The sequence below is a fragment of the Pleurodeles waltl genome, chromosome 1_1, assembly GCF_031143425.1.
Source record: "Pleurodeles waltl isolate 20211129_DDA chromosome 1_1, aPleWal1.hap1.20221129, whole genome shotgun sequence".
Taxonomy (NCBI): Eukaryota; Metazoa; Chordata; class Amphibia; order Caudata; family Salamandridae; genus Pleurodeles; species Pleurodeles waltl.
In genome coordinates this window covers 82,992,285-83,010,253 of record NC_090436.1, presented here as the reverse complement: position 1 = coordinate 83,010,253, position 17,969 = coordinate 82,992,285, and the positions used below count along the sequence as shown (strand labels likewise).

The 17,969-nt window shown below is 44.8% G+C and overlaps 1 protein-coding gene across 1 annotated transcript in view; it reads right to left on the bottom strand.

Moving 5' to 3' along the window:
* Positions 1-17,969, bottom strand: part of DCAF12 (DDB1 and CUL4 associated factor 12) — a 150,652-nt gene that overhangs the window by 53,413 nt on the left and 79,270 nt on the right. Inside the window, exons 4-5 of the mRNA XM_069216673.1 lie at positions 15,589-15,649; positions 8,439-8,632 (exon numbers count right to left, since the gene is read on the bottom strand). Coding sequence (XP_069072774.1) covers positions 8,439-8,632; positions 15,589-15,649 — 255 coding nt within the window. The remainder of the gene's footprint in view (positions 1-8,438; positions 8,633-15,588; positions 15,650-17,969) is intronic.

The window sequence follows — 17,969 nt, the reverse complement described above, 5'->3', positions numbered from 1 at the left end:
GTAGCTACTTTACAAGTCAAGTAAAGGTATGTTTCCCAGGAAGGCCATTGAAGTAGCTCCTTTTTAGGTCTTGCCTAACAGCAAGCATGCACTGTTTGCTGTGAGGGGTATAGTTCACAGTTAGGGGCTTGGAGCCCGCCTTTACTTACCACTGGTTCACTTCCATCTTCACTCATCAATGCAGCCTTTTAATTGGGCATCAAAGTCCATCGTGTCAGTTCCGTTCCTTCAGTGCAGCATGGATGAAGTACAAATTAATTCAACTTAATTAGTGGCTGTCCACTGCTCGCGGTACGATAAAGTACAATTTCCTTTCCCATCCCACTCCCCCTGTGCTTCTTTCCCCTCTACCGCGAACTCGGAGAAGTATTGGAGCACTTAACATGAGCTCCAGGCAACTCCAAATTCTGGATTATAAAGACAAAGATCTAGAGTGCCGAGCTCCTCACCCATCGACTTCTGAAACTTGAGAGCTTTTATTTGCTGCAGTGACGGGGTGATTCATGTCTCTCCAACATGTGACTGTTCACATCAGTGCTTCATTTGCATCAAAATTACGTTTTTTTGTTTTTTATAGTTTGTACATCAAACCCTGACTAAGGAAGGGCATGCTTTTTCTGTTAGAAATGTTTCTTCTGACAACCTCACTGCTGTGAGTCCTTAGAGGTTAGGCCCCCGTGATATTGTAATTTGCATCCTATTTACCTGAAGAACGAGTTACTTACCTTCGGTAACGACTTTTCTGGTGGATACATTAGCTACCTGTGGATTCCTCACCTCATGAATACTCCCATGGCGCCAGCATTCTACGGAAATCTTCTTACTAGTCTCTGCACGTCGACGAGGACGTCACTGTCTCGCACGCGACGCCGTCTGACGTCATACAGGCAATAAGAGGTCCTCGCCGACGTGCAGACGTCAGTACCAATCATTTTTTACGTGCATGAGAACAACCAGGCAATGCAATGAAAGAACAAAGCAACATCCATTATATTGTAAAAATACACCACATTGTATGAATAACTGTAAATCTTTTTTATGTACATATATATATATATATATATATATAAAACTCTTTCTTTTAAAAATATATACACACACCAAGTATATACATAAAAATATATACACATATATCCATATATATATATAAATATATTATATATATACATCTATTGCACCCTCAAAGATCAAGAGGAGCGCACTCAAGGATTACTTGGCAAGACCATAAAGGCAACGGGGAGGCGGGTGGGACCGTGAGGAATCCACAGGTAGCTAATGTATCCACCAGAAAAGTCGTTACCGAAGGTAAGTAACTCGTTCTTCTGATGGATACAACTACCTGTGGATTCCTCACCTCATGAATAGAGTCCCAAAGCAGTACCACGCCCGGCGGTGGGTGCCTAAATGGTCAAACCAAGAAATCCTGCAGCACTGACCGTGCAAAATGGCCGTCCCTTCTAACCTCAGAATCTAAACAGTAATGTTTTGCAAAAGTGTGAAGGGACGACCAAGTTGCGGCCTTGCAGATGTCGACCACAGGAACACCTCTGGCTAAGGCCGAAGTGGCCGACTTAGCTCTGGTGGAATGAGCTCTAATGCCCTCAGGAGGATCCTTCTTTGCCAAAGAGTAAAATATTTTAATGCAAAGAACAACCCACCTGGATAGTGTTCTCTTGTGGACTGCCTTTCCTCTCCTCTTGCCCACGTATCCAATAAACAGCTGATCCTCCAGCCTGAAATCCTTTGTTCTATTGATAAAGAAGCTCAACGCTCTCTTTGGATCCAGACGGTGCAGTCTTTCTTCCTCTTTGGAAGGATGAGGCGGAGGATAGAACGTGGACAAAGTAATTGCCTGAGCCAAATGGAAGGGTGAAACAACCTTCGGGAGGAAAGCAGCCTTGGTCCTCAACACCACCTTATCCCCATAAAAAGTTGTATAAGGGGGTTTTACTGATAAGGCCTGCAACTCACTCACTCTCCTTGCTGATGTTATAGCTATCAGGAAGACTGTTTTTAAAACCAAATACCTCAAGGGGCAAGAATGCATAGGTTCAAAAGGGGACCCCATAAGGAAAGTCAGGACCAAGGACAAATCCCATTGCGGCATAACGAATGGCTTTGGAGGATATTGATTTAGAAGACCTTTCAAGAATCTGATAACAATAGGGGATTTAAATAAAGATGGTTGGTCTGGAAGACATATGAAGGCTGACAAGGCCGATAAATAACCCTTAATGGTAGCCACTGCACAACCTTTCTGCGCCAGAGATAGAGCAAAAGACAAAACGTCCGATAGATGAGCTTGTAAAGGATCAATCTGCCTCTCTCCACACCACGCAACAAATTTAGACCACCTATTAGCGTAGATAGATTTAGTGGAGTGTCGCCTGGCCGCTAATATAACATCCACTACCTCAGGCGGGAGAGAGAAGGAACTCAGGTTGCCCCGTTCAATCTCCAGGCATGTAGGTGCAGACTCTGGAGGTTGGGGTGTAGAACCTGCCCCTGCGACTGCGAGAGGAGGTCTGCCCTGAAAGGGAGACGGAGCGGCGGGCACGTTGAGAGTTGGAGAAGGTCGGAGTACCACACCCTCCTTGGCCAATCCGGAGCTATTACGATTACTAGAGCCCGGTCTTGGCGAATCTTCCTCAATACTCGAGGAATCAAGGGTATGGGAGGAAACGCGTAAAGCAACTGGCCGCACCAGGTCATTTGAAACGCTTCCCCCAATGCTTCCTGCATCGGATACTGAAGGCTGCAGAACAACGGACAATGCGCGTTCTCTCAAGTGGCGAACAGATCTACCCGAGGAAACCCCCACTTCTGGAAGATTAAACGGACTTGATCTGGATGGAGACGCCACTCGTGGTCTGCCGAGAAGTGGCGACTGAGACTGTCCGCACGCACGTTCAAGACTCCGGCCAGATGGTTTGCTATCAAGCAAATCCGATGGTCCTTTGCCCAGGACCATAGTCGAAGAGCTTCTCTGCAGAGAAGGTACGACCCCACTCCTCCCTGCTTGTTTATGTACCACATCGTGGTAGTATTGTCCGTTAGGACCTGTACCGACTGACCACGAAGGGAAGGGAGGAAGGCCTTGAGAGCCAGACGTACAGCCCGTAACTCTAACAGATTGATGTGAAAAATCTGTTCCTCTGGAGACCAAAGACCTTTGATCTCCAGATCCCCCAGATGAGCTCCCCACCCTAGAGTGGAAGCATCCGTTATGACTGTGGCCACTGGTGGCGACTGCTGGAACGGTTTTCCTTGTGAAAGATTGTTGCTTGCAATCCACCACTTCAAATCCACAGCAGCATCTCTGGAGATCTTGACAGTACCCTCTAGATCCCCTCTGTGTTGAGACCACTGCCTTCGGAGGCACCACTGAAGAGCCCTCATGTGCCAGCGAGCATGCGTGACCAACAGAATGCAGGAGGCAAAAAGACCGAGCAGACGAAGGACCTTGAGGACTGGAACTACCGCTCCGTTTCGAAACATTGGAACCAAATCCTGAATATCTTGAATCCGCTGAGGCGGAGGAAAGGCCCGACCCAATGTCGTATCCAGTACTGCCCCTATGAACAGGAGGCGCTGAGAGGGCTCCAGGTGAGATTTGGGCTCGTTCACCGAAAAGCCCAGGTCGAACAACAACTGGGTTGTTGACTGCAGATGACGCAACACAAGCTCCGGGGACTTGGCTTTGATCAACCAGTCGTCCAAGTAAGGGAATACTGCTATCCCCTTCCTTCTGAGTTCTGCCGCAACCACCGACATCACCTTCGTGAAGACTCGAGGTGCTGAAGTAAGACCAAAACGGAAGGACCGCAAACTGATAGTGTTGCGATCCCACCACAAACCGGAGATACTTTCTGTGTGACTTGAGTATCGGGATATGAAAGTAAGCATCCTGCAAGTCGACAGACACCATCCAGTCTTCCATGTTCAACGCCAAAAGCACCTGCGCTAGGGTCAGCATCTTGAACTTTTCCTGCTTGAGGAACCAATTCAAGATCCTCAGGTCCAGAATTGGTCTCAAACGACCATCCTTCTTGGGAATCAGGAAATACCTTGAGTAAACTCCTCGACCCCTTTCCTGCTCCGGGACCAACTCCACCGCGCCCTTTGAAAGGAGGACTTGCGCCTCCTGTTCTAGCAACAGGAGGTGTTCTTCTGAACAATACGAAGGGCGGGGCGGGATGAGGGGCGGGAACTCCCGAAAGGGAAGGGTGTAGCCTTTTCCCACAATACTGAGAACCCAAGTGTCCGATGTAACAGTCTTCCATTTGGTGAGAAAATGCTGTAATCTTCCCCCTACAGGAGAGGAGTGAGTGGGAAATGGTGGAAGCCTAAGGCTGCTTCCCCTGCTGCACCCCGCCAGAGGATGAGGAAGAGGCAGAGGGCTGCTGAGAGGCTCCTCTGGTGCGGACCCTACCTCTCCCCCTGAAAGATCTATAGGGATGGGAAGAAGCAGGTTGCTGATATCTCCCCCGAAAGGAAGAGGAGGAAGAGCCACGCCCAAATCCACGAAACCTCCTGAAGAATCTGGAAGAGGCCGTGGAAGAAGGAGCTTGGAGCCCTAACGACTTAGCCGTGGCCCTGCTTTCTTTAAAACGTTCCAAGGCCGAATCAGCCTTAGCCCCAAACAGTTTGTCCCCATCAAACGGGAGATCCAACAATGTGGACTGTACATCTGCCGAAAAGCCTGAGTTACGGAGCCAGGCCTGTCTCCTTGCCACCACAGTTGTGCCCATTGCCCTGGCTACCGAGTCGGTGGTATCCAGTCCCGTCTGGATAATTTGGGTCGCAGCAGCCTGGGCATTTGAGACAAGATCCAAAAGACCCTGGGGAAGCTCTGTAAACGAAGAGGAAATGTCATCCATCAGAGCATGAATATACCTCCCCAGGATACAGGTTGCATTGGTGGCTTTTAACGCCAGACTGCAGGATGAAAAAATCTTCTTCGACTGCGCCTCTAGCTTCTTTGAATCTCTGTCCCCAGGCACCGTCGGAAAAGAACCAGGCGCTGACTTGGACGAACAGGAGGCCTGCACCACCAAGCTCTCCGGCGTAGGGTGCCTAGATAGGAAACCAGGGTCAGTCGGAGCCGTCCGATACCTCCTGGCCACGGCTCTGTGAACTGCTGGGGAAGATGCCGGCCTCTTCCACACCTCTAACACCGGATCCAGCAGAGCGTCATTAAATGGTAACAGAGGCTCCGCCGCGGCTGAGGCCGGATGTAACACCTCTGTCAAAAGGTTTTGTTTTGCCTCCACCACCGGCAAAGGCAGGTCCAAAAAACTAGCTGCCTTCCGTACCACTGCATGAAAGGAAGCAGCCTCCTCAGTATATTCCCCCGGGGACGAAAGGTCCCACTCAGGGGAAGTGTCCAGCCCACTGGCCGACTCCAGTCCACGCAGCCCATCACCCGAGTCCTCTAGCTCTCCTTCCTCTAGGGCTCGTTGGTACTCCTGCTCTTCCAATACACGGAGAGCACGTCTCCTTGAATGAAGTCGTTGCTCAATACGCGGAGTCGACAATGCCTCCGCCGAAGTCGAAGATCGGTGCCGATCTTCAGAAGCCACCGACGCCGCATCCGGCGCCACAGGTAACTTTGGGGGTGGGAAAAGCCGGATACTGGGGTGCCTGTCTCGGAGGCGACCCCGACGCCGGCCTCGGCGTCTGCGCCGGAGAAAACACTTGAGGCTCCAATACCTCAATCACCGACACCTGTCCAGGTGAAGTTGGAGACGCCAGAGAGGGCAACGGCGTCGAAGGATGCGGCGTAACCGTGGGACTGACCTCCCATGTCCTTCGGCGCCGATCCGGAGACCTGGAACGAGTCTCCTTTGAATGACGCCGAGATTCTCTACGGCGCCGGGAGTCTCGATGACGCCGATGTCTTGGGGAAGAAGACTTCTTGTGATGTTTCCCCTTTGACTTGGCCATAAACAGCTTCGCCTCACGTTCCTTGAGGGCCTTCGGATTCATGTGCTGACATGAATCACAAGTCGAGACGTCGTGGTCGGAGCTCAAACACCAAAGGCAATCGGAATGAGGATCCGTCACCGACATCTTGCCTCCACACTCACGACAAGGCTTGAATCCAGACTTCCTCTGCGACATTATTTCCACAGCGAAAGACTACGCAGCAAGATATACACTGTAACCGCAAGAGTAACAGTTGCTCCCTCGAAGATAACCGTTTCGAATGCACAGAAAAAAGGGAACTGACGTCCGCACGTCGTCGAGGACCTCTTATTGCCTGTATGACGTCAGACGGCGTCGCGTGGGCTAGAGTGACGTCCTCGTCGACGTGCAGAGACTAGTAAGAAGATTTCCGTCGAATGCTGGCGCCATGGGAGTATTCATGAGGTGAGGAATCCACAGGTAGTTGTATCCATCAGAAATACATGCATACCTTGTCTGTGCAGGTGAGCAGATACTACTGCTAGGCATTTGGTTAAGACCATGGGTGAGGTAGTGACCCCGAAGAGAAGCACTTTGAACTGGAAATGCTGACCCCAGGTACCAGCGATGTGCTAGGTGAACAGAAATATGTTTAGGCGTCTAAGATCCAAGATTGGTCTGAGGTACCCATCCTTTTTGGGAATAAGGAAGTTAAGTGAATAGACTCTTGTGCCCCCTTGGTGGAGTAGAACAGGTTCTATAGCTCCTTTTTTGATGAGCAGGTGATGAGGTGTATGGTGTGCAGCCAGTGTAGGAGGTGGGTTGATGTGCACAGGTCTTGTCCATTTTCTTCCTGTGCCTGGGTGTAGTTGGCACATCTAAAGCTTCTTCAAAAGAAAGCTATCTCTTACAGAGATGAGCACCAGTGTGTGCGTTTGTGTGTGGCGGTGGGGGTGGAAGGAGGGGTGGAGAAAGGGGGGTGGGGAGTCTTGTAGGTATCCGGTCCATATCAAGATGTACTTCTGTCTAGAGTCTATTTCCTCTTGTAGTCTCCGAAGCAGGGGTTCAGCAGACCCGGAACCATGGGCTGATTTGCTGAATGTAAATGTTTTCGCCTCTGAATGTTGGGCACCAAAGATTTCAGCTCAAAAGCAGATGGTTTTGGTGCAGGAATCACACAATGTTTTGATGCCAAAGGTTTTGGCTTTGAAGCTCGACTCAGCTCTGAGGCAGGAGTGTTTGGCTTAGAAGAATGTGGCTTTGATTATTTTTTCAGCAACAAGCAGGGGGTGGGCGTATCTGAAGAAGATGGTCGGTGCTGACCAGGGCCCAAAGGCAGTTCTGGCCTGGCAATGATTTTAGGTCTCGCAAGAATGGGCCCCCTACCCTCTGAGGTGGTTTGCTGTGGTCGATGTTGAGGTGGTGGGGGTTTTCACAGCTGATTGAGCTGGAGGCAGATCTTGCTTCTCTGTCGGAGTTGGAGCTATCGTCGGGGGAGAATTTTCACAGCAGATACCTGTGCCTGTTCCTCCTGGGAGTAGCCAGTCTGTCGCATAAAATGTTTTTGGCCCTCAAGTAGTGCACAGATTACACAACTGGCAAAGGTTGGTGTGTGGGTATTTAAAGTGACACGGAGGACAAAATCTAAAAGGCTTCCTATCTGTCACTGAATGGACATGAGGCAGGGGGGAACACCCAAGGATAGAAGCACTGCTGCGAGGGCGAAGCCCACGAGGGCCCACGGTCAATGAGAGTCACAGTACAAAGTTGACAAAGTCGAACAGGATGGATAGAGAGAGGACCATGATAGACAACACCGTTAGAAGCAGGTACATACCGAGAAAACTTTAGCACGACTTGTCAAAACGGAGCAGAAGAGCACAGGTCTAAACCGGACAGCGGAAGAAAACAATTTAACAATGGAGTCAATGACCATGCGCATTACAAGTAAGAGGAGAAATCATGCTACCTCATGACTCAAAAGACTTTCTTTTAAGAATAACAACTTGGCCGCTTCCGAGCCCAACCCTAGATGGCAGGATTATGCTAAGCATGTGTATTTACAGCCACATATGCCTCGATCATTTCGTTTCCTGACCTTTGTAAGAGGTATCCTAAGGGTATCAGACATACACAAGTGTGGATACTGTTTCCAGCTTCACTGTAATATTTCTAAACATTAATATTATGTAGGCCACAGCCTTATTTTGCAGAAAACTAAAAACATGCATAACAGTAGAAAAATCATAAGTTATTTATACAACAGATTGTCTCTCTCTTGGTTGCATTCTTTGCTTTTGCGAAATATTGTTCCTGTATAGTTATGCTAATTATTACCCCAACAGATAGCAAATTATTCACTGCCTTTTCAATAATAAAAAAAAAGAAATACTTAAGACAAATGGAGATACAACACCTACTTCCCTACCACCAATAGAGAGAAATGTTCAAATTCATTCAAACAATTGGATACATCTCTCTATTGGCAGGAATATACCCAGGCACATTACCAGCCACAAAACTTCACTGACCTTGTTGCGGTCATTGAACGCCAGTGCTCGGACCTTGCAGTTGTCAGGATTAGTGTTCTCTTTGGGAATATCCTTCAGGGCAGTGTGTGAAATGTGAGCATAGACTGGGACTCTGGAAATGTTGCACCTTGAGTCACTTTTATTCAGCACATCTTCTGTCACTTCCCACAAGCCCATTGAGCCGTCTCGTGAACCTAGATAACAAAACACAAAGTCCCACAGTCTCAATGTGCAAAGGCCTTCCACAGCTATCACTATGGCAATGATGACCACTGCTATCACCATGGCAATGATGATAGCAATCAGAGCACTGCCTGAATAAATGGAAGAACCAACTTTTGAATATTTCATTTCATACCTGCTCACCTAAAGACTAAATTCTCTTAACAAACCAGTTCAATACAAACCTGCTTACAGGGTTGACATACGAATATTATCAGTCTGTCAGATTATTTATTCTCCTTTTTGTGAAGGATATTAATAAAGATACTTTGATTTGCAGATTATTTCATAGCATACTGACATAGAAAAGGTTTTAGTTGGCAATAAAAAGTTGATTGAGGCATTAAAAAAAAAAAGGTCAATAGTGACATCATTGGAGGGCTGACAGACTTACAATTTCAACAAAGACTAATCATATGATATACTACATTAAAGCAACTATTAAAATACATCATTTACCACATGGGTGTCATCTTTGCAAAAACGCTCAACAAGCATACAAATAATTAAGGTCTAATGTGGATGGTACAAGTATGCAGTGAAAAAGCAGTATACCAAATTATTTAAGTAGGCTGCAGACTACGGGTTACCAGTGAAGGGCCCTTTGACGAGGAAATGACATTGCCACCCCACTTAATGTCTGCAATTGCATATACTGATTTCCATCTTTTCCTCGCCAGAAAAATACACAACTGACTCTTGAAGGGACACAAGGAAGGACATACGTTTTGGAAACTATCAATAAGCTAGGGTAACGGGGTTAAAATGCCTTGACAAACCAAGTTTACTTACTGATGATACTCAAACAAGACAAACTTCTACAACTTGATGCCAGAGTCCATGCCACCGAACATGATCATGAACACAGGCAACACGGCAGAAGTGGGGATGAGGGGTTTGGATTTATATAAATGGAACCTTTTGCTCTAATTAGAAGACACCAACAATAAAAACACAACAGGATACATTTGAAAAACAAAAAGGAAAAGAGCAATTTATTGACTGAAACTTAAAATAAAAATCCAGTCTAGAGCAAAGTCTCTGAATTGATCCCACGCAGTTCGTAGAAGACCTGACAATCAGAATGCAAGACCTGTGAATCTCTAGGACATGAGTTTCTGGCCACTCCAACATTCTTTTGACACTACGGCCTGTTGCGACATCTGTTACCTTAGAGTCGACTTTTCTATAAAATCCAAATTAGTTACCCTGGCAAAAAAATTGGTTTCTCTACCTTAAATGCAATACATTTTATTGATTTTGTGATGTCTGGCCAAAGTGCACAGGATTAATAACTATTTATTCACCTTTCATGATGTCTGAGTCGTTTTGGTTTCATGTTTGCCCTTCAACTGTGCTCATCTATCACTATCAAGCCTCTATCAAGGGCTGTGTTGGCTTGGAAACATGTTCAGGCTCTACACTTCAATACGCTGTACATTTCTTTCTAGCTTCTGTGTTTATTTCGTAAAATACAACAGTTTTTTTAACTAAACCATATGTCTAGACTGTGAACTACAGTTTAATGAACATGAAGCAAGTCAATAGTTGACAAATAGTTGAAATCTTCAAACAAGACCTGACATAATTAAAATATACCTTTTTCTTAACTGAAGGCTCAGACGTAAACTTACAGGGTTAGGTATGCAACAGAAGAAGTGACATGGTAAAACCTGTAGTCAAATAGGTGATGGAAGCAGTCTGTTCTCTGGCAGTTTGATAAATATGACAAAAATAATGTGTCCTCAGCCATGAAGCTGACGAAGGATGAGATGAACTAGGAACTGTTTTGGTAGGACAGCAAAAGCTGTGTACTTTTCTGAGAAAAGTTTTCGAGCCATGTCCTACTTTCTACTATTCCATAGCACGATGGTCCAAAAAGACGGATGACAGATTCTTTGAAGAGACTGCTTTAGTGCCTCTTTCGAGAGAAGTAGACTGAGCACTCCTCTCTGCTCTGTCCCCAAGGAGAAGTAGCATGAGACCTGGATGTATCTAGAAATTAAAAAGGCCAATGCATCTGGAGAATGACACAAATAAATAAAGAACCTGATGGACTATGCACAGGTTGCAGGTCCGGATTTGGTAACCCCAATAAAATATTTTAAATCATGCCAAACATACTGTCTAGCTCTGATTTCGAAACTTGGTGAGGTCTGTACTAACAATCAAAGTGGCATTCTGAGTTAAGCATTTAGTACTAGTACTATGTCAAATTTGAATTTTATCAGGTCCAACTCAACCATATATCCTTCCCAAGTGATAATACTGAAAACTGTTAAATGGAAACAACAGTTATGTGCATCACTTAGAAACAATTCAAGAATGGCATAAAAAGCTACATAAACAAGTTAATATTTACATTGACAATTCCACCTGTACACACACCCAGACTTTCTAAAACATCAACTAAATTGTTCAAATATATGCTAATAAATTGGGCTTGCTTAGAAATGAAATGCATCAAAAAAATCTTATAAATTTGAAACGATTTGTGTACCCCTGAAAGCTGTTCTTTATGTTGTAAATCAGACCAACATCACAAAGCAGTACGCGCTGACACGCGCACATAAGTTTCAGGTCTAAGGTAAGCTACTCTTAAAAGATTTTTTGTTTTTGTATTAATTATGTGCTATGAACCATATCTGGAGAAAGAGAATGCATACATAGAGTAACATTTAAACTGGACAAGAGAAAAGCCAGTTCTTTCACTAATCTAATTGTCTTAGGTAGTGGGTTACTTAGTCTAGGCTTAGTATTCACAATGGGGCCGTCTGCCTTACTTGTGAAATTGTCAATAACTTAAAAAATGTCCCAATACAAAAGGAACTCTTAACACAAAATAAAAACATGTTGTTCTGCTCCACAGATCAATTAGCTGAATATGTTTGTGCAGAGATCTGGTAAGATATTAATGATCTTGATGCTCTTACTAATTGGGCTCAAATGTCTTCACTAGAGATCTCCAGAAAGTTTTACTTTCACCCAGCACATCACTGCCTAAACAGTTCACTAAGCAGATCCCAAAAAGCAGCAAGAAAAAGAATGAGGAAGTAATGAGGCACAGTACTGGGAAACAAAGAAAACACTTCATAAATTTGGAGAAGCATTAAGAGTGGGGTGCAAAGAAATAATAATAAGAGATGGAAGATGTGCAAGCAAGTGTGAATCCTATAAAAAGAAGACAAAGGAAAGGTTACTGGGATCACAGTATGGTAAATTGCAGGTCACGATGTCAGCAACTTCCCACCCATACCAAGAGAAAAGTGCAAGTGGGTCATCAAACAGTTGCCCTAGAGACATAAGAAAACAAGCTTTGCCAATGTGTTTTAGCCATGCTGTACACAAGGCTGATCAGTATGCCTAAATGTTAATGGCACAGAGGAGAGGGGTGTGGAGTATCGTAGAGTGGAATCGCGTGGCACAGACTGGAATTGAGTGGCACTGCGCAGAACCTTGTGTGGCAGAGCGGAATAGAGTGTTGTAGTGTTGAATGCCAAAGAGTGGCATGTAGTTGAGTGTTGTAGAGAGAAGCAGAGTGAAGTTACATAGAGTGGAGTGAGTTAGAGTGGCACAGAGGGAATTGTGAAGAGTGGAGAGGCATTATGTTGTGGAGAGGCGTAGTGTAGAGGCACGTATAATAGAGTTGAGTGGTACAGAGTGGCATAATGTGGAGTGGTTTAAAATGTCGTGGAGTGGCACAGAAAGGTGTACAGTGGTGTGGTGTGTCATGGAGTAGTGGAGAGTAGAGTAGCAAAGAGTGGAGCATGGGTGTAGAGTGGAGGGGCGTAGTGGAGTGTCAGTCGGAGCAGAGGAGGCATAGACTGGATGAGTGGAGGGGCATAGACTGGAGAGGTGTAGAGTGAAATGGAAGGGTGTAGAGTGGAATGGAGGGGCGTAGAGTGGAGTAGAGTAGAGTTGCAGAGTGGCACGGACAAGAATGGCCTAGAGTGGAGTGGCATAGTGTCACAGTAGACTGGCATAGAGTGGAGTGTTGTAGTGTACAGGAGGGGGTATAGAGTCCGAGTGGAGTGGGGCAGAGTGGAATAGAATTGTTGAATGGCCTAGAGTGAAGTGACACAGAGTGTCCGAGTGGGGTAGAGTGTTGTAGCATACAGTGTCATAGTTGTGTGATGTAGAGTGGAGTGTTGTAGCATGGAATGGCATTGCGTGTAGTGGAGCAGGGTGGTGTGGAGTGGTGCAGTGTAAAGTGACGTGGTGTAGTGTGTCGAGCGGAGTGTCGGAGTGAAATGGTAGAGAGTGGAGTGGCAGAGTGGAATGGCAGATAACAACAAGTTACTTACCTTTAATAACACCTTATCTGGTAGACACATTCTAGTTGTAGATTCCTTACCGTAGAATTTACCCCCATGTGTCAGTCTGGATCTGGAGATTTTTCTCAAGCAGTACCCCTGAGCGCTGTTAGGTGCAGTTGTTCGGATCCGTGCCAGTCCTCGGCGTCATGTGCACTAGACACAATAATGTGGGACCTATATAGATGCCACCCTGGTGCCCTAACGTCAGTTTCTTTTTACAAAGCCTGTGTCAAAACTAGGGCCCTGAAAGGGAAGTCCTAGTCCCCAGAATTTAGTTCTCAGAGCAGGGAGGATGGGTGGGTCGGTAAGGAATCTGCAACTAAAATATGTCTCTATCAGATAAGGCATTTTTGAAGGTAAGTAACTTGTTCATCTGATAGAGACTTCTAGTTGCAGATTTCTGATCTTAGAATAGATACCCAAGCAAGACCATCCTCTGAAGTGGGTCTGCGAACCAAGGAACACATCAGAAAGTCCTGCAGGACTGAACGGGCAAAGTACCAGTCCCTTCGGACCTGATGTTCCAGGCAGTAGTGTTTAGTGAACGTGTGCAGCGAAGCAAATGTTGTGGTCCCACCAGTGTTTTTCTTTCTTTCTTTTTTTTTTTTTTTAAATACATGGTTTTGCCTTTTACGGGCTACCCGGGACCATGGCTGGAGCCTCAAGACCTCCCCCGCAGTCCCAGGCACCTCCCACCTCCTTCTCGAGTCGGCATTGCTCCAGGAAGCAAGGAGCAGCTTTTAATATCAGCTCTCTGCTTGCTGGAGCAATGTTTAAATTTTTCTTCCCTGCACGTAGATATGCATGCAGGAAAGATGGGTAAAAACTCTGCTTTCTGACAGTGGGCCTGCTTGACCACGTGTGAATAGCCCCGGGAAGGTGGTGGTCCTGAAGGCTTTGGGGGAGGGGTGGTGGTCTGAAACTGATCCCCTTTACATTTTTTTGTATTTGCCCTGAGGAAGTGATGGTCCTTGGGCTTGCGCCCTGCCACACCATATTACAAAAAAAAAAAAAAACTGGGAGATGGCGGTTCCCCACATAAAAGAATAATTTCGCCCTGGGGAGGTGGTGGCCCCCAGGATGCAAGGAGAGGGGCCAGGGCACCCCACCTATAAAAAAAAAACAAATTCAACGCCCCTGGACCTGGCCCACCCAGGGGCTTAATAAAAAATAAGCATGCGAGCCTGCGCTTTTTAAATAATTTTATTTTACCGTGAATACACTGTGTAATCGCAATTTCACTGTAATTATTTATTTTTTATAACTGCTTCCCCCCTCCGAGTCCCAAGATGGCTGCCAACACTTCCTGGTTTGAAGTGATGAGAGCTAATAAGAGCTGTGGATTTCCCTGCATGAGCTAGTCATTGTTCGCAAAGACTGCGATCAGATATGTACAAATATGGATTTCCTTTAATTTCTCAAAAATTACTAAACAGATTAACACCACATTAACAGAAGAGTAATCTGTGTACTGAGAGCTAGCTTTCTGCCAAATTTAGTGTAATTCCACCCAGTGGTTAGGGCTGTAGTCATGTCTAAAAGGTCCAATGGGAATTAACATGGGGAACACAACTTTTTTGCGCCGCGCCCCCCCCCCCCCTCTTTTTTTCTCTGCCCTCACTTTAGGGATCATACCTAAGCTTTCCGTGCGCAACAAGAATCACCGGGGCACTTTGGGAGAGGATTTTGTGAAGATTCGTCAAACGGTGCCAAAGATATAGGCAAGTCAAAAAAAAAAATTCTATGGAAGCATGGTCGCCACTAGGATGGATGGATGGATGGAATATATATATATATATATATATATTATTTTTTTCCCAATGGTGTTGCCGTGTAACAGCCAGATCATGGGTGGTGCTGCCCAGACAACAATGTGTCAACTTAATTCACACACTCCTCCCATTCGAAGAAGGACCGCACTCAAGGATCGCGGTGAAACTGAAGTTTATTTGTAGCCAACAAAGGCTACTAATAAACTTCAGTTTCACTGCGATCCCGATATATTTATATTTATATAGATGTATAAAAATATCAGAGGTAGTCATGGAGCTCAGTGTCAACAAACTCAAGCAGGGCTCCCCACAGGAAGAGCACATGTTACAAAGCTGTTTTTATTTAATATTATTTATTTAAAGTGCTCTGCATGGATAAAGAGGAAACAGCAGAAACAACATGTGTCATCAACTCGTGATTTTAGCAATGATAGCTGTCTTGTCATTAATAAATAAGATATGGTGGATTGTAAAAAATAATAATAATAAACAATAAATTTGTGTTGGAGCAAAAGCAATGAGCCCTGAAAAGAGTGTTTCCTGTGTAATAATGACCCTTCTGACGTGCTTGTGTATGCCATTAACTATGTAAATTCATGGATGGCCTACACATGTGAACATTTACCCATTGGTAGAGCATCTTAAGAACATGTTCTGTAAAAAGCTTTATACACTGATTATTTTGTTGACAGATACAACTTAAACATGGAACCCTTATTATCCATTTGCTAACACCCTTTTCCAGGAAAAAGGGTGATCACTGGCACTGAACTTGGCTGTAGAAACTGACAAAGCAGGCAATAAGTAAATCTGAGAAAGTTTAAAAACAGAAAAATGTACCAGAAACAACCATTGTGTCACTGATCCAGGCGATGGAGAAAATCCAGTCTTTGTGTCCATCCTGAAAGAAACCAGAAAACACAACCTGTAACCAGAGTTTATTATGCTACAATACTTCCTTAGTTTATTAATACAGCATATCCAAAATGCTGTTTTCTTTTTTATTAAATTTTTATTTTCAGATGCAAAAATGAGAAATAAATCAGAGGTGAGAGAAGAAGTTAGGCACTTGCAGGATTTTGGGTGGGGGCGGGGGGAAACTAACAAAAATTACTTTATGTAATTGAAAGTGGTGAGACAAAACTCAGATATAGGCTGGAGATCTTATTGGACAACTAGAAGATGGAGCCACCAGAAAGTTTTTGGCAGAAGATGTTTGTCACAGTAATGCAGTCTGAGTTGGTGTGTGAGGTTTAATATTAACAACAAAACACACTAATGCTAAATCATGCAGGATTTTTTTTTTTTAAAAGACCTAGAACATTTAAGCAATCCTCTGTCAAAGCAGAGGCAGAAAACATTTCCCTTATCCCTTCTTTTTGGACTGTGTGCAGATGAAGCTAACCAGCTTTCCCTACAACATAGCAAAGTTTTATGTTTGTTTCATAACTGGCTGGCCTTTCATTTTGAGGGGCTATCTGTCTTTCCCTTGAGAAAGAATGAAGTTGTCAAACGCTCACTGCTTATACTAGCCAGATTACTGCTAATCCCAGCCCTTATCCTTTACTCCCTGCCCAAGAGTCAACCCAACTCCCTGTGTGCTCTTAAGCTCTGAATGTCTTTGCCATTCTTCAAGTCTGGTAATCCTTCAAAAGGTCTCTTCACACTCAGACCTCTGTAATGCCAAAGTCATTAAACAGATTTTGAAGCTCTACCTCAAAACACAATTCTACTTGAAAATCTTGCCTGCTTCAGACTTCCATCACCTCTAACACTGCCTAACCTATTGGTACATTACAAACATGGCCCAATGACATGAATCTTGACGGTGTTGAACCTTAACTCTCACCAAATGCCAAATCACTTGGATTCACCATTGACACCAACCTCTCCTCAAGGAAAACAGTGCCAAAAAACACAAGGATGCCAGCGCACTCTCCTAAAGAAAGAGAAACTGTTTCTTCTAGAAAGTGACTTCAGAACTGCTGTTCAACCCCTTTACAATCTCTGACCTGGTTGAAGCGAATGCCATACTCCAAGGCCTCTCCGACTCCACACTGGCACCCCTGAGGGGGCACCCTACACTCTGCAGCATACCTCATCCAGGGACTGAAGAACTACATTGGCTTTCCTTGCCAACCTGCACCATCTTCAAAACCAGGTGCAGCAAGCTCACTATCTCTGGAGTTCTCAGCCCACCCACAGCCATCAAACTGCAGACCAAGACGAATTTAAAAAACAAAAAAAACAACAACAAAAAACACGACATCTATGTGCTCAGGATCTAGAACAACATCCCTGTATCATTCAGGGTCACCCCAACCCTGGTCCAATTTAGAAAAGATTGAAGAGTCCACCTCTTTAAAGATCACTACATCACAGTAAATTACCTGCCCACAAATCAACTTCACTTCCTATCCCTTGCTGACATTTAGCATTTTTTCTTTAACACTATATAGAGCTCTTTGCTGCGTTTTAGCTAGGCTTTTGGTGTAGAAATATCTCATGCAGACATAATGAACACCACCAACAATGCTTCATTTCCCACAGGAATAGCTCCTCATAAAATGTAAGTGCCAACATCCCACATCTAAACAAATACATCAACACCAACAAAGAAATTCTGTCTATTATTAGACAGATCTTGGGCCTGCTAGATATAGGTATGTCCCTGGAGATGGTGTTAACTGCATAACTACTTATCCATGTCTAACGAATAATGTGCTGCTGAGTGTTCTTGACAAGATTCAACTCCAAGCATAGTACCAAAACCACAGTACTGAACATCAGACAACAGTTTCTCACCACTTGAGAGAGGGAGCAATCTTGTACCCTACACTGAAAAACTTGTCAGTTTCAGACAGCAACCAAAAGAGCAATTACAGAAACTGTGTCTAACCCTTTATTCTCATGGGCTGGAAAATCAATCAAAGCACCCAACATATCTGCAGATGGCAGGGATTCATCTTTTACTTCAAAAGCAAACCATATTGCTGGAGGGCATATCAAAAGATATGCATAATGGATATCAGTGTTGTAAGAAATATTTAGATTAGGAATCCCAGATGGTCACACCCTTAAAGGCTGATGTTTTGGTCTCAAAGTTCCAAAAACAGGTAAGGACCAGATAGAGGGTGGTTCATATATAATTATAGCTTCTCAGATCAAAGATGTATAAATCTTTAATCAAATCTTAGCCAGTATGACATGTTCATCAAATG